The 19,959-nt window shown below is 38.2% G+C and overlaps 1 protein-coding gene across 1 annotated transcript in view; it reads left to right on the top strand.

The window, feature by feature from the left end:
* The window catches only part of PREP (prolyl endopeptidase), a gene marked incomplete at its 5' end in the record, with an annotated part of 86,320 nt that overhangs the window by 26,481 nt on the left and 39,880 nt on the right, over positions 1-19,959 (top strand). Inside the window, one exon of the mRNA XM_084202452.1 lies at positions 11,479-11,670. Coding sequence (XP_084058578.1) covers positions 11,479-11,670 — 192 coding nt within the window. The remainder of the gene's footprint in view (positions 1-11,478; positions 11,671-19,959) is intronic.

Genomic DNA, 19,959 nt, shown 5'->3' with positions numbered 1-19,959 from the left:
GCTCAGTGTACTCGCTGTGTCACTCTGCAGCAGCATCCTGGCTGTAGCAGCAAGGATGAACAGGCAGACCTGACTTCCCTTGTCTGGATGGAGCAAAACAAAGGTTAGGACCTCCCTCAACTATGAAGGAATCACAATAATAAACTATTCCTGTATAGGTATTTTACAGGCTAGTTACCCGTTGCTAGCTCTTCTTGTACTGGATAGCAATATTGTAGTTTCTAGGTTGAGGCTCTTGGGTTCAGTGAAAGCCATTTGTGTTTCCATTAAGTGATTCATAGTTTGGATCCTTTTGATAGATCCTTTCTTATTTAGAAATAGTGATTGTTTTTATAATTTTCTCATTTCACCACGAGTGAAGAAAAAGATTTTGAAAACATCATGCCATCTGGCAATATTGCACTGCATATATAGAGGTTGGTATGTGGAAGATTTTTTAGGATCAGATAAAAATTTAAGTCTTCTCTTTCATGTATAGACTTTATTGATATAGTTTTTCATTATTTTCATTTTTGGGACTTGTTTGATTTAGCTGAACTAGTCTATTTCTGCACCCAGCTGGACATATGAAATTATATGCTCATTAAATATTTCAAGTCTGGTGTCAACAACTTTCTCATCCTTCTGAATTTATTTATATTGTAAGGTGATAGTTTAGAAAGAGTAAATATGCTCTACTTAAGGGTTGTTAGAATTAGGTTGGCTAGCTGATTTGTGGGCTTTGTTTCTAACTTACTGTAGGTTAGAAATGTGCACAACTTTTAAAAAATATTTCTACTTATATGTTAGGAGACCTTCTTGTTGTCTGTCTGAGAGATGAAAAAAGGCCTTTTCCCTCAAAGAGCACAGTAACTGGTTGAATTATTTTGCTTAAATTTGCAGGGTAAAGTGGGGAAGCATAGTGAAAAGGGGGGTATCCATCTTGGGAAAAGAAAGAAGAAACAGTGCAAAATTAAACAGTATGTTTCATGTGTGGAAATAAAAAATGCTTAATAAATATCTGCCTGATAGAACTTGGAAGATGGCTGTGAATTCAGGGATGAGTCAGCTACTGTGGGAATCATCAAACAACACAATATAGCCCATAATAAGCTTACAGGAACTCAGATATTTCTTTCCCCAGTAGGTGAAAGGAACGTGTAATCTTCCATTTTTACTCTTACTTATATATGGCATGTTTTTTTAGCAAGAAAATATTTCCTTTTTAAATTTCAAATTAAACTAAACAGTTTGTGGCTATTTTGAAAATATTAATCCAACCAGATAAGCTCATTCAGTTGAAAAAACAAAGCTGTAAAACTGTGAACTTCTTCTGTATTTATGCTCAATTACATGCCTGTCCCATTTTTGCTGTCTGTCTAGACAATACAAATAAAAAAGTAAATTTGCACATTTTCAATCTGAGACACTGAAAGCAAAGGTCCAGATTGTTCCACAAGAATCAAGAAATGGAACAGAATGATTTTGCTAACAATGTAAAGTAAATTGCTTTGAGGAAGAGGAAACCTCTGGTTTAACTTTCTCACATGTTATCTTTTTATGAAATATGGTTTTTCCAATATTTGCCACTTAATTATTGCTTTAGTAATCTTGAGTTAATGCATTTCATTAGCTTCCTGCACAGCATGAGTTATTGCTTCTTTTTGCATATACTGCCTTTAAATAATAAGTGAGGTGATAATGATGTCGTCAAAAGACTCTCTGGAAGAGAGAACATTGTATTAATTCTGTTGTACTGAAGGAAGTTGTGTCCAGTGCATTTACAGATTTTTCATGTATTTCTCAGGCTGTGAGTCAGTGGATGTTAACTTGTCCTGTGCTGAGTGGGAAATCATCTTAGTCTCTGAATGGAGATCGCATCTAATCAGTGAGAGTAGACTATTTCTAAACGTTCAGGAGACTTAAAAGGATTTAACTTGTCTCTTTCTGCATCTGAAAATTTAGGTGTGTCAATAATCTTCCCCATTTACTATGTCGTGATATTTTTGTCAACAGCTGTAGATTAATCGAATTGGCCATGCAGTCTCCTGTGATATTCCTTGTCAGATTGTTTTCTTCAGAAGATAATCTACACAGCAGTGTTTCAGTTTCTTTCCATGAATGGTACAGGGAGCATCTGAGCATCTTTTCTGCCTCCCAGATTAGCTAAAATGTTCTTCATGCTTTCCTTCCCCCCTTCACAGGGTTTCTGCTGTATACAGACTGAGTCATTTCCTCTTCAAATGTTCGGGTTGCTTGCTAGGTTTTTAAGCAGGCCACTGTGAGGTACTTGTGCCAGGAATGCTCCTTTTGAGAATAGAAAATCACTGTGCTAAGTAACCTATATGTAACAGTTTCATTTTAGTGGGGATTTTAAATTAGTCTGAAAAGATAAGAGATTTGGGGAGATATTCTTTCCCTTCCTCCCCTGCTACCATAGGAGTTTTGTGAATCCCCCCAGATTAACCCAGTTTGAGGTGACAAAACTAGTTTGTGACAAAACTGTTTGTGTTAGAAATGACCAGGTTTGCCAATTGGAATTTTATCTCTACAACTTAGTTAACCAAAGACACCTTTAAAAAGATTTTTACATCATATCAGTATTTACAAATACTCCATTTCTCAAGACCTGAGGTAATAATTCACAGTATTGTGGCACGACAGTGTGGTGAGAAGACCCTCTGGGAGAAGACAACTGGCTGCTCTTTAAGCTTTTGGGGTAGCTCCCTTGCTGTACTCTGTTTCAAGTAACTGTGAGTATGGGACCTCTTCCCTTTGTGCTTTGTTCTTCCTCTTTAGTTCCTTGTGGGATGAGGTTTAGAAAGATCAGGGACAAAATTATGGGATTCTTGTCCAGATTTGACCTCTTTGTCAGCCAACTGATAAGGTTTAATTTTGCCTTATGAATCAGTAGCAGGAGTGCAGTGCCTGTTGGGTCAGAAAGGACAGCACTGTGGGTTCATGACCAGAAGGTTATTCCCTCATTCAGTACTGCAGATTTCCCTACTTATCTTGTTAAGCTGCTCATAGGCTTTTCAACTCTTGGCTCCTGTAACAAACATTTAAAAGTGATCTAATGCTGTTTCTTAAAAAATTCCACATATGTACCCAGTAGCTGAGCATTGTAAGGCACAATTTTTGGTAGCTATTTTATCAAACTTGGCTTCCACAAGACAGACAGCACTCAGGTTTGCTTGCTTGTTTAACCAGTCAGAGAAGAAACTTCTTTCATTAATCATTTTGCTTAACTGTTCTTGGTATACCTGAAAATGCCTCATACTGTTCTTTTGTTACTGAGGGGCAATGCCAGAGTTGCTTGACGTAGGGGCAGTGCCATGCTGGATGGCAGGGGGGCAGTAGCCAAACAGCTGCATACACAGTAATCAAGCAATTTTTTATTAGCAAACCTTGTTGTACACCTTACCAAAAAAAACCAAAACCCCACCCAAAACCCCAAAAACCCAACCAACAAAAAAAAAAAAAAACCCAACAAAACAAACACCAAACAAAAGCAGTAGGAATTTTTATGTAGCATGTCTCTTCATGCTTCTGTGCCTGGTAATAATTTTGGTTTTCCCTTTTCTTGAGAAATGAGATTGTTTCTTTTTTATTAGATTGTCAGCTTTGACTGTTTACTCTTTTGAATATGATTTGGTGCTGTGAAGAAGGAATTTAGTACCAATCTGTTGGTGTGCAACAAGAAATAAATGAAAGCTGTTTTATTACCCTTGGCTATGAATGTAGACCGGCATGACATGGCCTATTGGTCTTGTTGAAGTTGTCCTTTTCCTTTATTTCGTATTGTGGTAGCAGCTGGGAAGCCTAATGAAGAAATCAGGATCTTCTTGTGAACACTACAGAACTGTTTTATGCATTACTGACTCAGAGCTTTGGGCAGAGCCCCACTTTGCTCTTCTTGGGGGACCTGAAGCATGAGAGCAGAGGGGAAAAAAGAAGGGATATAAACCAGCATAGGGAGCAGAAGAGGTGGCTCTTGTGACATTTGGGTGTGTAGAAACATAGCCTTAATGAAAAGCTGCAGTGATTTCTGGAATGCAAAAAGCTGAGAGGGTTGGCTAATTGGAAAGCACACCTGAGTTGTTGGATTGGAAAGGGAGCTAAACACAGATTTGTCTTAAATAGAAGGCACAGGGACTTTCTGGAGAAAGAACAGTGATAGGGGCACTTATGCTTGGGTACGGGGCTGCTTGGAGGTTTGTGTCTAGTGGGACCACTGTGAGGTGGTAGGAGTACACATATAGGGGAATAGGAGCTAGTGAAAAAAAATTGAGAACTGCTGACTTGAAAAGGTGTGATAAAAATGGAGCAAACACAGAAGTTCAGAGCTGAGTCATTTTCAGCTGGAATTGCTTAGTCATTGTCATCTGGAATTGCTTTGTATTAGACTGGCAGGGAAAGGTTGCAACAAAGAATTTAAGAGCAAGGCTATCAGTCAGATTTTTTTAAATTTTGTTTCTATGTTTAGAATGTTGGGGTTTTTTCCCCACACTAAAAAAGCATGTATGTGACTTGAGGGCAGGTGGAAAAAGTTAATGTTTGTCCGCTTCATTGTGGAAAATAGGATTATTTGGCCTTTTGTGTTTTAGTTTAGTCTTGCAATTTATCAGGCTCTCTTAATAAATAAATAAGCAATGAACAGTGCTATATACAGTAACATCAAAGGGATGAGTCAGCATGTGCTGTGTAGCCTGAAATAGCGGATCAAAACCTTTGCAATGAAAATGAACAAGAGACAGTGAGGTGACAGTAGACATCAGCTATAAAGTGGAATGTAGTGAGAGGGAGAATACTCTTCCATGTTTTGAAAAACTTTTCTGTCATTGAAGTAACTTTAAAAAAAAGGTTTCAAAAATGAATGTCAGAACAAGGCTCTTGTATCATAACAAATGGGGAGAAAAAGATTAGTTGTCTTGAAAAATATGTGGAAGGATCAACAATAGAATGTTTAAGAAAAATGTTTCATATCCCTTAAATGTCAATTTTAAAGTTTTGCTTTGGCTGTATTTTTTTATTTATTATGCATAAGTATAAATACATACTTTATGTGTATTTATTTTTGGAGGGAAATTATTAGCAGTAAAAATAAATAAAATTAGTAACAAAAAAAGCACTATGGGGTGTCACCTATTTGGATTTCTGTAAGACCTTTGACGTGATCCCCTACAATATCCATCTCTAAGTTAGAGAGATGGGAATTTGATGAGCGGATTTTTGGGTGGATGAGGTATTGGTGGATGGTCACATCCCGAGGGCAGTGGTCAACAGCTCAGTGTCCCAATGGACAGGGGTGATGAGTGTCTATGGTCCAATGGGACCATAGGTACTCAGGGGTCCCATACTGGGAGCAGTGCTGGATAGGCAGTGGGATTGAGTGCACCTTCAGCAAGCCTGCAGACATCACCAGGCTGAGCAGTGCTTCATTCCTGAAGGGCAGGATATCATATAGATGGACATGGACAAGCTCAAGGAATGGACCCATGGGAACCATGAAGTTCCATAGGGTCAAGTGCAAGGTGCTGCACCTGTGTTGGGGCAACCCCCTTTATGAATGCAAGTTGCAGGATGAAGGGATTGAGAGCAGCCCTGCTGGGTCTGAGAAGGACTTGGTATTGGTGGATGAGAGGCTGGACATGACCCAGCAGTGTGCACTCACAACCCAGATAGCCAGTTGTATCCTAGGCTGCATCCAAAGCAGCATGGGCAGCAGGGTGAGGGAGGGGATTCTGTGCCTCTGCCACGCTCTCATGAGACCCCATCTGGAACACTGCATCCAGCTCTGGGGACCCCAGCACAGAGAGGACATTGACCTGTTGGAGTGGGCCCAGAGGAGGACCATGATGAAGATCAGAAGACTGGAGCACCTCTCCTATGAGGAAAGGCTGAAAGAGCTGTGGTTGTTCAGCCTGGAGAAGAGAAGGCTTCGGGGAGACCTTGCTGCTGCCTCACAACTTCAAGGGTGTCTGTAAGAAGGGTGGAGACAAACTTTTTAGCAGGGCTTGTTCCCGTACAAGAAACAGTAACGGTTTTAAACTTAAAAAGGGTAGGTTAAAAAGACAGAAGGAAAATTTTTACAAGAAATGTGTTAAAACATTTGAACAGGTTGCCACATCACAAAGAGGTGATGGATGCCCCATTCCTGAAAACATTTAAATTCAGGTGGGATGGGGCTTTCAGCAACTGGGTCTAGTTGAAGATGTCTCTGCTCATTGCACAGGGATTGGCATAGATGACCTTTAAAGGTACTTTCAAATGCAAACTATTCTATGAAATTAAATAGCTTGCTGTTAATTTGAGCAAGGACATCTTCATGCTCCGACTTTCTGACTGGACATTACATTTATAAATCACAGAATCATAGAATGTTGAGGGGTTGGAATGGACCTTAAAGATCATCCAGTCCCAACCCTACCTGCCATGGGGAGGGGCACTTCCCTTTACACCAGGTTACTCACAGCCTTATTCAAGCTGGCTTTGAACACCAACAGGTAAATAGTATTCATAATGAAGTTATTTATTAGGTGAGGTATTTGTGCTTTCATCTGTTTGTATTAGAGAAAGTGGAGGGAGAGAGATTAGCTTTGATGCCTGCTTTTCAGTTGCTATGTTCTGCTGTCTGAGGGCATGAGCTATAACTCTCTCAAAATGAATCATGTATATTCTCTTCTCCTGTCTTTTGAGTGATTATCCCAGTGGAAGTAAAATTGAAGCCTTGAAACTGATTGAGAAATGTCTGTTCATAAAAGTGCTTGATTTCTTTCTTCTGGATTATTCTTTGAATATATCTTGACACGTCTGAACTTCTTAACTCAAAGGAATGAAGATTGCTTCATTCCATTTATTTATATTTTAGATGGCAAATACATTAACTTTCCATGATCATTGAGTAGCTGCCATCCATCATCTGCAAGATGAGTTGTGCCCTCCCAATACAAATGCAAAAGTTGTATTCGTTTTAAGGAATCTTAATATCTCTTTTACAGTATTTCCTCCCTCAGATGTTTATAAGTGAAGTCAGGTCCCAAGACATGAGATCTTGCTTTTAAAGAAAGTCCAAATTGTTTGAAAATATCTCTCGCCTTTGGAGATCAGAGTGAGACAATTAAATATATGTGTCTTTGAGGAAAAAAGAGAGAAAAAACCCTGAGTTCTTTTCCCTCGATGCCTCGCTCAGAGCAGGGGCTTGGGAGCAAGCTGAGTAGCGCATGATTCAATAAGAAATTAGATTCTGATGTGGAAGTAGATGTCTGAGTGAAGGACTCTGCCATTCAGTTCCCAGAATATGTAATGAACATTCCACAGGGGCCCTGAAATAGTCTCTTCCAATCTGATGTATGCTGTATACCATGAGATTACCTGTCTTCTATTGAATGCAAAACCTACTGTGGATTAGTGCTGTGAAATGCTGTAAAAGGCTGCCTAAAGAGGTGGATGCCCCATCCCTGGAGGTATTCAAATCTGGGTTGGACAGGGCTTTAAGCGCCTGCTCTAGTGGAATGTGACCCTATCCCCTTGGCAGGGTGGTTGGTAGATGGCTTTTAAGCTCCCTTCCAACCCAAATCATTCTAGATTCTATGAAAATCTTGGAGTTAAAAAATCATGATCTTTTCTTAAGTAGAAGTTTATTTACTTAACGTGTGTACCGTAATAAAATGTGGCGTCATTCTTTGGGTTAGAAAACCTGTCCTGTTGTTATGAGCCAAGCCTCCTGGTTCATTTCCTGAGCTTTCTCAGCACTGCCCCATTTGTAGAAAAGCTGTCTTGCAAAAAATGATGAGACAGAATGGAATTTATGGAGATGAGCATTTATATCTTCACTTGATAATTTTGACTGCAAGAGCACTTGAAAAAAGCCAAATGCAAGTGTTTGCCTTTTTAAAACTTTTTTCCCAGTGTCTGATAACCCTGCTGTTGAACCCTGTCTCTCCAGTACACAGACAAGAGGTTATTCGCCATTAATTGATTGTTTGGCCTTTCCATGAAACATGAAGTATCAAGAACATTTTGTGAAGTGATTAACATGACTCTCAGCCACTCTGTTCTTTCTGTACAAAGAGGTAACAAAACCATGTGACAGTTCATGCTCTTACCAATTTGTTCAAATTAACTTTTCCTTCTCCTGTAGTTGTCGTCATTCACAGACCTGCTTCATCACCCAGACCTCTCAGCAGACCGTGGAATATTTTACTATGTTCAGAGGCCAGTACAAGATTGAGGGCTTATTCTGTGATGCTTACTGAAACAATTCCTCTTCTGATCTTATATGGATCCAAAAACTTTGTTTAAAAATTCTGTCTGTAACACTGAATGTTGCTTTTGTCTTTTGCAGAAGCCTAGCTCTGTAGGATTATGATTTTCTGTTGTGTGGTATGGCTTTTTCTGTTGTATGGTGTGGCCTATTGTAATGCAGTTATGTGATGATGAATTACTGATTGGTATAAAACATACAGGCAAAACCATCTGTATCATTTAGCAAATGTATTTTAATAGAAGGACTGTCAGGGGGAAAGATTAGGGTATAGGAGCAGTATACAGGAAAATGAAACGCTTTTCCTGTACATAATAAATCTGTCTCATTGTGTGCTTATGTGCATTAAACTGAAGTCTTCAGCGTTTCAGGTCTTAAGAGTAGCCTTAGACTATCCAAATGCCTCTTCTCAGTGTTTCTTCTCAAAAGCACATGTTCTCAGAGGGCTCTTGGTTAAACGTTTAAATGCCTTATCAAGATCCAGTTCTTCAACTCTTTTCTCTCCTTTTTATGAAGAATGGACTCAATGTCTGTCCTTCACCCTGTTCTTCAAGTACTTTTTGAAGTCATAACTTGCAGACATACTGCTCTTTTGTTACTGAGGGGCAAGGCCAGAGTGCTTGACATGGGGGCAGTGCCATGCTAGTGAGCTGTGTGGGCCTGTCCCTTCTTTGTGTTGCCGCTGGCATGATCAGGGGAGAAATGATGTCTGTCCCCATCACTTTTCAGCCATATTAGTGCCCAGTGAACTGCCTATGTTTGTCATCAGTTATTTCTAGCCCAAAGGAGAAGGCTAAGCAGGAGCATCTGAAGCAATGCAAGAATATCCCTTTCAGTCACAGCCACAACTAGGTCACCTGCAGCCAAGCATAAAGAAGCATCCTCTTATGGCTGATACCTGTGTCATTGCAAAGGATTTGTTCCTCTCACTGGAGAACTACAGCACGTACCCTGTGCAGCAGTGATGTGCCTGATGTAAGGGCTGCTTGTAGTTGCCTCTGATCCTGGATTAGATGTTGGTGTATTTAACCACTTCAGTAAGACAGTGGTTTAGAGGTAATTCAACTGCAATATTTGTCTTCTAAGGACTAGATAAAAGCCACTTTAATAAGATGGATGTTCTTGTTTTTGTATAATAACAGCTAAGTGTACCCCTGCAGAACATCAACCCTCTCACTTATTTACTAGCTTCTCATTTGGGAGGGGATGAATGAGTTGCAAGGAAACAGTGTAAATCCCTAGTGTCACATTATTGTCCTTTTTCTTCATGGAATCCAAGTTCTGTTGCACTCATGGAGACTACAACTGTTGTGCACATTTGCCATTAGAAAAGTGTGTTTTTTCAACAGTCTTCAATTTCTTTTTATGAAGTCTTGTACTTCAGTATGATGGTTTCATTCTGTCAGATACCAGTATTGTTATGGTGTTACTCTGCAGTTAAAGTTTTTATTTACTAAAATGCCATGTGACTTGGGATCTTGAAATGGTTTCATGGTGTTTATTAGGGTTCGCTGTAGGATGGATTTGCTTTGCTGTTACTGGGCGTCAAAGCAGGTTTTTTCTGTGGACCTCACAGCAGCTGGAGTGACTTAGCAGGATTTTTGTTCAACATGAAATATCTCGAGAAGGGCAAAGCTTTGGATCTCAGGAAAAATCAAATTTAAGGGGCAGTGTATTCACTCAGGATACTAAATTGACTGGATTGTGTGGAAAGTTCATACTACAGCAGTACACAAAGTGGAATTTAATCACTTTGCATGAAGAGACAGGGTAGGTTTTTTTTAAACCAAAATGGCAATTAAGAGATACAAACTTTATGAATGTACCAGGCCTGACTATACTCTGTTATTACAACTAATGGGTTTAAAATGACCTTAGTCATCTCACTGCTTCCTCAATTATTCTTTTCTTTTTTTAAATTTACAGTAATTACAGCTTGGCTATGATCTACTTGCTCACTTTTTAATATTATAAGATACGCTGAAATGCTTTTTTTATTGATACAAGCATTGCATTATAGAGTTTCACAAACAGATTTATGAACAGTTTATTTGTTTATACTTAAAATCCAAGACCCAACCTGTAGCTTTAGGAAAGGGGCAGACAGTGCACTAAATGTTATTTTAAGATATAAGAGCTTTATTTTCACATATCAATTAGGATTCTGGTTTTTCAGCATAGCTAATGTATGATGCTTGCAATAATAAGCTTGAATGATAGGTTGGGTTGTACATATAACAAGTATATCACATATCTTATCTAGTCTTGCTGCTTTTTCTTTCTGCTAGCTTCTCAACCTATTGCATAACAGGAAAATGTGAATAAAAAGCAGTGGAGTCTTAATCCCATCTTCAGGTTGAGTTAGTACTACCCACTCTCAGTACCACAGTCTGAAACTGAGGCAATTCATTTTTGAGAGAAGTCCACTTCTTTTACTGAGTGTGATTTTCTAGGAGATTGATAGGCAAAATCCTGTTTCTTTCTTCAGAAACCCAGATGTTTTTGCTAGCTGTAGTTGTTCTTTGATGGTGACAAATTACTGCAGAACAGCATTTCAGGAATGTTGTTTCTGAGTTGAAAGAGAAATTCCTCATGTTGAAGTTTATTGTACTCATTCCAATAGCATAATTTCTATTCTGCAGGCAGTCCTAGGCTTTTAAGGAGAATGGAAAACTTTCCATTCAAAGTAAAATTTTTTGCAGGATCTAAAATCCCCAAACATTTCTTTATAATTAAATACTAATTCTAGAAAAGCTGTTAAAAATAAAATTCTACTTGAAAGCTTGGTGCAGTCTTTCAACTCAGCTGCAGCCCTTCATTCTAAGTCTGAAGAAGGGGGCATTGTGAGCTCCCTTGACAAGAGCCTGATGTGCTTGGTGGCGTTGGCTTCAGAGCAGCCTCTGTGGTAGGAGCATTGCTGTGGCAAGCATCTGAGCTCTCCAGAAGCTGGTGAAACACAAGCCATAATTCTGTCAGTATTTTGCTAGAAATTCCTCCAAACCAGTCATCTTAACACGTCTGTGAACTGGCATTTTCCCACTGCAGCCTATTGATCTGGAGCAGTCTTTGGAAGTTCCTAACACCTGGTACACATTCTGGCCTTTCCCTAACTGTACTGCTTCTGGTCACCACCATTGTTCAAGAAAGAGCCTACAGCAGTTGTCAGGAAGGCCTTGCCCTCAGTTGTTGAAGGTTTTGTTTGAGTAATTGACATTCTGTGTTTGGTTTTACAGGAATTCTTCAGTGGGTGAAGCTGATAGATAACTTCGAGGCTGAGTACGAGTATGTCACCAATGAAGGAACAGTGTTCACTTTCAAGACAAACCGCCATTCTCCAAATTATCGGTTAATCAACATTGACTTCAGTGATCCAGAGGAATCCAAATGGAAAGTTCTCGTCCCTGAACATGAAAAAGATGTTCTAGGTAAGAGTTCATGTCAAGTTAAAGACATTAGATGCTGCTTTTTCCAAATTAATTCAGTAATTAGTGTGTTGAATGATCTTTTACAGACCTTCTTGCTTTTTTCCTGTGTTTAAACTTTGGTTAGTTGTTTGCAATTTAAAAGACTTGCTGAGATACAAGCAATTCAGAACATCTCTTTCTCTCTCTCTCCAGCGTCCTGTGTGGCCCTGGTGAAGTTGCTTCATCTGTCCTTGTTTTAATTCAGTGTTTGTAGGAAATGAGGGGAAAGTGTTTTCCTGCTTCATGTCAGTGAAATAAATGTTTACTAGACAGTCAGTGATTACAACAAGAGGGACTTTGTAAGCAGAAAGAAGGAAAAGAGCAAATCTGGCAGTACTGCAGCATGCTTTCAACAGAATTGGTCAGAATTTGAGACAGGATAGCTTTTGTTCCTGGAATAAGAGGAGTAGACAATAATTGAAAAAAAAAAGCCTCAGGAAAGCGTAAGGGCATGGGATTCTTAAAGTATAGAAGCAAGTTCAAAATATAAACGTTGGGTTTTGATGTAATTAAAATAAAGGCGTATTTTTTAATCCTATCATTTTGCAGAAAGTTCTGTGAAAGCTTAGAATTAGTTTCAAATAATACAGAAGAATCACCTTTGAGCTGTTTTTTTGACAGATGCCTTGTACATTTATGTATGTTTTTGTAGTTTGCTCTCCATACAGTACAAGGTATAATTATGATTTATCTGACTAACATAATTAGTTATTCAAAAATCTCTGAATTTTTTATTAATCGATTTTTATAAAATCCCTTCATGTTTGCTACTTTTCCAGTGAAGAGCTGCTTTGTAGAAGGAGTAGAATTCTCTTTGTGTATCTGATTTCATATGTACATATAGTGTACCTTCTGGTTTTCCTCACTGAGACAAACCTATTTTACTACATTTCAAAGTCATCATAAGGCTTTTGTCACTTAAAAAAAAATCTTTATTTCTGTCTGCAGTTCACAATGTGTCCTGTGTGATTTCTGCCCCAGGCTGAATGTCCCCAGTGTGACATAAATGTTTATTCAAAACATATCCAGAATTATAGTGATGTTGTAAATCCACTGAGAGGATTTTAGTGGGTGGAAATGTAGCAAATTAGAGTTTGGTGAGGTACAAATCTTTTCTTAAGATTGGAAACTATTTGAATCAGGAGCACCCTGCACCTTAAATGAAGTATGTTTCAAGTCCTAAGCAGAGAATTAGTAATAGATATAAGTGAAAACTTGCTTCCGAGCCTTACTTTTGGTCATGTGCAAATTCACTGGCAGTGTTGTTAAGCTGTGCTTAAGTTATAAGGGACAGCAGTTTATAAGGTGGGACCAAATTGAAGAATTGACTTGGACATGGTGAGTGTATAAACAGAATGGGACAGAAACCTGTGACTGACATGAGATGTGGTTGCCATGTGTGGATTTACATGGAAAGTGGTCTAGGCAGCCAAAGGAGCTTTGGCCAGTGGCTCTGTAAGCCCTAATTATCTATTCCTTCCCAGTAAAATAAATGCCAGATCTGCTCTTCCCTATGCTGTGGTATTTAGCTCAACTCCATTTTTGTTTCATTCTAAAGGCAAAGTCGTGATGAGTTCATGTTCGTGCACAAACAAAAAAGAAATTAATGCATGCAGCATTCATTTAATGGCTTATACATGACAGCCTTGACAGTACAGACTTAACAAGAACTGCAGTAAAAAAGCTGAAAACTCAGATAAATGGGTTTGCTGAGGACACTGGCCTTTAGACTGTAAACCCAACAGGCAGAAGAGTTTAAGAATGTTCAGCTCTCAAACACTTGAAAGCAAACATAATCTGTCATATAAAACCATCAGGGTGACTTTCATGAATATGTGGTGTGTCATTAATCTTTTACTGTACTTGAATGTGAAGCCAGAACAGGCAATCATATGTCTACTTCTCTCTATAGCTTTTTGGAGTCGTATGTAAAGAAATTGGATTGAACTAACAAATGAGAAAGTCTCCATAAGATGAGTTTTTAGTAGATCTTAATAAATCTATAGTAGATTGTACAGAAAAGTAAATTTAAATTCTTCTTGCTTCTTTGTTAGAGACACTTGCAGATTAATGTTGTAACTTAGCATCAAGATATGGGAGTTCTATCATGTTCAGGAAGTTTCAGTAGTCAGAATTTCAGAATAAATATAAAACCTCTCTCCTTCACTTGATGTAGCCAGCAAGCAAGCCAGTCTCCATGTCAGGCTCTTTTAATCATTGCAAGTTATGTTAAGGAAGACATAATTATAGCGATGACAGTTAATAATTCGTTCTTTGAAACCTTGGAGTCAAGTGAATTTGATTTGGGTGATAAAGAGATGACAGTGTAATGAAGCTCCTTCTGCAAAAGCTAAGACAGCAGTGATTCAGAGGGTAAATGGGTATTACTGCTTTTTACTTACGTGTGGGAGTGACTTTAACAAGATGTAATTTAGCTGTATTAGTATTTCTTCACAAGCATTTTAGTTAGTGGTACCCTAGGTCACAAATGTGTTTTATTGGGATATATGGATCCTACTCTGGTATGACCTACCTGGAAGACATAGCCTGTTCATTTCTGTGTCTTAACTTAGATTCTATTTCATAAAAGCTACAGTTACAGAAATAGATTTATTTTCAAATAATGAATTCATTATTGAGAATTAAGAATCTCTACCAGTGTCCATCCATCACTGGCATAAAGAGATGTTCCACAAAGTATCATTGTATTCTTAGAAAGATGCTACAGCTAATGCAATCTAATCAAGAAATAAACACGCATGCTTACATGATGATGTGAATGTCATTTGTTTTCCTCTACATATTCTTTAAGATAGACTTTTCTATTGGCTTTGACCCTTTCTTTTTCAAGAATTGTTTATAAGTGAGGTAATTTGAGAAATAAGGGGAAAAATCAAGCATATTCCTGCAGTGACGTTGTACACACACTTCAATTTACAACTGTCAGCAGGGATTTTACACAGGGATGAGGTAAATTTAGATCTCTACTCTGTGAGCTGAGGAGAAGAAATAAATGGCAGCTATTTTAAAAGGAAATTGAAGAGGGCGCCTCAGAGCATATTGTAGTGTGGTAAGGCTAATTTCCTTCCCTTTGGAGTTTGTTTATCAAGTGTTAGTTTTAATTTTCAGGGAGTCTGAAATAAAACCACAGGAGAGATTCACATTTGACATTGAACTTGTGCTTTAAATGACCACACAGCTGCAAGAAGCCTGCTGAATTGAAAGGCAGCTATGAGACTGTAACTGCAGACTAACCATAACAGACCTGCAACCCCAGTTCTAAGGCACAGGATAAACCTGCTGGGTTTAGAAGGTTAAATGATTTATTTTGAGAACTGTGGCACCCCCCACTGCACCCAAAGTGCTCAGTACTGGTAGAACAGGGCATCTGGAGTGCAGCAGTTAGTATCCAGCCTTTTCCTTGTGGCAATGAAAAGCAGAATAGATCTCCTGCTTAAGGAGACCTGAGGAGTAAGACAAATTCCTGAATGTGTTGTAGATGAGGAAGGGATCTTGAACAGTTCCTTGAATCTCAGTTGGCCATTTAATAAGCAGAGGCAAAGCTAGCAGTGGTCCCTGTACCTTGTACACATCTGCACACCTAAACTCAGTGCATGTAAAATGCTTCCCTTCCCTCAGCTACAATTCCCAAGTGGAAAAGGGTATTTCTCTTTATACCTTTAACCTGCTAAGTAATTCATAAATGTGTGGGAGATGGGGAGGTGAGTTACTGCAGCTGAAATTCGTGGTTTGGCACCATAGTGAAGCCAAGAGGGAAAGTCTAGAAGGAGCACCAAATCCTTGACTGGTTGAAATTGGTTGAAGCTTTCCCATTAACTTTAACATGGCAGGCTGCCACTGAGGACGGGGTCTCAGTGAGAAGATACATGCTTTGTATGGTGAGGGCTTGTCAACATTTACTCACACATTTCAGAAATATTCATGTTTTATTCTGTAAATTGCTCATGCTTTACCTGCAAGTCTGCTCATAAGTATCCTTGAGTGATGGTTACAGGTCATTCTAGTTGAGATCAGCATTGGTACCTGTTAATCTGCAGAGACTTTGAAGTTTATTGTGACTGTCTGTGATGACTAAAAAAACACCATGATCTTCCAGGTCTGTCTTGCAGCTACAGCTTTGGCATCCATTGAAATACATTAATTATTGTCACTCAACAATGCGTGCGTGGAGTGGACACATAAGCACAGCGCACATCAAGTAACTCAGCAATTCCTGCTGAAGCTCTGTGGCTGCTTGGCTTCTCTAGCGTGGTGTGTTCTCCATCAGCATTTCAGCCTGCCTCTGTCAAAGCATGTTTGTACATTAAGACACTTAACATGATGTAGCTAGTGCTGCAGAAAGGAAAGGTCAAAACTGTTTTAAGTCATTAAGGTTAGCAGCACAGATGTTTAGTGTGAGGATTGAACCCCGTTTTTCACTGAAACTGTTTCAAAAAGTTGTTCATAGCAACATTGCAGGTGCCAAACTAGCGGTTTTGTGACTAATGACAACTGTCAAAATAAAAAAAATAGTTTTTGGAAAGTAGCAGTATCTGAATTTCTGGAAGGTTGAACAAGAAGTCCTTGACACAGTTAAGGCCTTGTTAAGAATTGTATCTCTTCTAGCCCAAATTTAGCTATTCAAGAATTGTGTATAACCTACTGTCGTCACCAAAGTGGTCACTGTACTCTTCAGAGAGAATTGGCCAGTACCAAGGATAACTCTTCACACCTGCTTTCACTACTTAGGACTGCCTCCAAGTGTGTTCATCTCTTTTTGATGCCTGAAGCAAGATGCTCAGGTTGGAGAAGGCAACCTCTTAGTGTTTATTGTGTATTAATATAAATCCTGTGCCTGATGGATGTTGGAAGTAGGTAGGTCGATAAATGTAGGTGTATCCCAGAGAGTAACTGCTCTGTTCATTGGTATTAACTGAAAATAAATTGACCTATATATTGGAGAGGTTTTGGATAATTAGCTTTTTAAAAACAATCACTTGTGTGTATGCAAGTGCTCAGCAAGCAATTCCCAGTATCCCAGAATGGGGTATCCAAAATAAATGGTTCATTTGCACTCTAAAAGTGCTTATTTCTTCTTCCCATTTGTCTATAAAGGGTGCCTACAGCAATGGTGTCACGCTTAGACAGGAGATTTGAAATCACAGAGTCTTACAAGTTCCTAGGAAATACAGAGGCATGCAGGACGCATCCTTCACTGCATGAGCAAAACCAAAAGGTTGGCTGCTAATGCAACACACCCAACAGTATCTGTGGTTCTCATGCTGAGCATGGGAATAACAGAGACTCAAAGCTTGCAGTCAAAAAATAGCTCTTGTTAATAATTCAGCATTGTTTTAGCTTGCTGTGTATATAAGTTTTGGTTCTTAGTGTCTGCTTTTACTTCTGGTCTTTCAAGTCTGCTTCAGTCTTTTGCTCTATTTTGATTTTTGCATTTCTTTGTAGCTGCTATTACTGTAAGTTTTGGAGGCAGTTAGCAATGCACCAAACCCAGTTATAATACAGGTACTGTACACAGAAGCTGTGTTCCTAAATTTCATGGAATGTTTTAAAAACATCTTGCATTGGCTTCTCATCTGTTATCTCCACCTGAGAGCATCTAATTTGTAAACAAGAGAAGTGATGGAGAGTTGATATTGCTGCTTCCTAGGCAAGTTCCTTAGTAGTACAAATCCCCACATAAGCCAGCAGCCTTTCCCCTGAGCAATCAAATCTTTCTAATAAAAAGAGTAATACCTCTTCATAAATATATAAGTCAAAGTAATAATGAACATCAGCTCTTAAAGAAAAAAATCCATTAAACTGAATTGTTTAATCAAACAATTAGTGAGGAATTAAAGCATCACCACAACGCAATTTTAAAGTAAAAATCCCTTAATTTTTTTTTGTTGAGGCCAAGTTATATGTTATATACATTTGAAGTTGATCTGAGAGTGTTTATAATCCATTTTGTGATTTTTTTTCAAGAAATTTTGAGAGTAAAACTGGACATTTTAATTATAGATGTGGTTAAGAATATCAGAGGAGTTCATGGGATCTCCTACTCACTGCAGAGGCAGTAATTTTGCATGTAAAAAAGGTGTGTTGCTGTTGGGATGCTAACTTTTAAATTCATATTTTGTATGAATTTCATAAACGACATAAAAATGTTGGAAAATTTGTGCAGTGACAATGTAAAAAATATTTTAAATTACTACATATTCTCCTTGTGTATACAGCCAAGAGTGATTCTCTATTTCAAAATATGTAATTGAATAGAACCATTAACTTACATTTATGTTCTCCAGCCTCACTTAAGAAATTTTGGCTACCCTAGAGCTAAAATTACACATCTATTACTAATTTATAAACAGTGTTATTTTATGCTGTACCTTACTATTTCAGGTCATGGCTAAAATTTCAGTTAGTGTTCTCTGGGGCTTTGGTTAGAAAATTCCCAGATTTAGACTAGAAGCTCATGAAGGTGTTGGAAAGTTTGAGGGTAAAAAAAATATGAATGGTGGTGTTTGGGAAGAGAGGAGTAGTAAAGCTTTATTTAGGTGTTTATGAAACATGATTTCACATATCTAGAAAGACAAGTATTACATTTCACTGGTCCTTCAGAAACAAGCTAAAAGGATTTGAAGGTCTTTGAGCTCTGGGGGATCATGACAGACCTGAACTGCTTTTGGAATAACAAGTTTTGACCTTCAGTTCCAAAATCTTGTTGCCCTTAATGGAGGGGGCACAACATAGAACTCGGAACTTTTATTCTGGAATTTGAATATGCAAAGATGCATTTATAAGATTGTCTTCTTTACAGCTCTGTGAATTCAAATTATTTGGTTTTATAGGACTTGGAAGAAACTAGAAAGAGCTGTTAAGATGTGAATAATATAAAATGGCGTAAAACTGAAATTCCATCAATTTTTATATGCTTATACTCTGATATTTTTTCCTCCAATGTTGTAACATTAAATTCTCCATCTCACTGTGCTACTTTGGCATTACAGTGTACCCCTGTCTGTCCTACCTAAAATTTCTTACTCATTTGGTTCATCTCCTAATTCTTTGCTTCCAGCAGAAAAAAAAGCCATTTTCCAACACTGGTATTTTGCCCATGATTTAGATTTCCAGTCTGCATTGTCAGAGAAGAAGTTGTGTATATGTAGTTGGAAGAGAATTAGAATCACCTCCTCATCTAGTCTTACAAACAAATAAAAATGTCCCACATTACCTCCTTCAGGATACTTTCTTTGATTTTTAACTTTGCTTGTATTTTGTCTTGCTTGTATTCAATTTGTGAATTAATGAGAAGCTAAAATACTTTTGTTGCAAAATAATTTCTTAAATGACAGAAATATTGAGCAAGATTAAGATGTTTTAATCTTTCTCCTGTCTGTATGAGTAAATAAATAGACTTGTCACTAGAGATCTAAAGCCAATGACACAAGAGACAGGAGTGAATATGTTACATTATATATCATGGGTGAACTGGAGCTCCAAAGAGTTTCTACACTTTATAGGCTATAGAGATGGAGTTTGAAGTGAGATAGTCAGTAGAACCACAGAGGTTTTTGGAAATGACAGCCCAGATACTTTATTTTAATTGGTTTAAATTTTTTTAAGTCCAATTGAAAAATTAGCATGCCATGAAATAAAGGTTCACATATGTCTAGTAGTTATTCCAAGGAACAAACTCAGGATGGGAGAAGTTCTGTGGAGCAGAAGCTCTCATTCCTGCCCAGCTGCACAGACACAGTGGGACTAGAACTGGGACTGCCAGGAGAGACATTAAGGCAGTGAACCTCTGCATAGGGATTTGTTCCTGGATCCTTCATCTGGATTGAGTTCACTGTGCTGCATCCTGCTCCTATTACCTTACAGTCTCAAGAATGCTGTTTAGCAGCATTAGCATCTTGAATAAGCACGTGGGCTTTTTTTAATGGCATGATGAGAATATCACCCCAGAATAACCCTTTTCTTACCCAGTACGGCTCGCTTGCAAAAATACTCTCCTGATTACTTCAGCAATAGAACCAAGAGAAATAGTAACATCTAGGTTCTATACCTCAATGTGCATTACAGGATCATGTCTTTTTTCCTTACGAGTTTAGTTTGAGTATAAATCATAATGATTGTTTTGATTTTCATGACTTTCCATAAGTTTTGCTGGCAAAGATAAATGTTTTGCTTGGGTTATGCATTGAAATCTGTGATATTTAAGAGCAGTATTGATCTATAAATATCCTA

The sequence above is a fragment of the Fringilla coelebs genome, assembly GCF_963513975.1.
Source record: "Fringilla coelebs genome assembly, chromosome: 3".
NCBI lineage: Eukaryota > Metazoa > Chordata > Aves > Passeriformes > Fringillidae > Fringilla > Fringilla coelebs.
The sequence above is the reverse complement of the archived record's forward strand: the minus strand, read 5'-3'. Positions and strand labels throughout refer to the sequence as shown.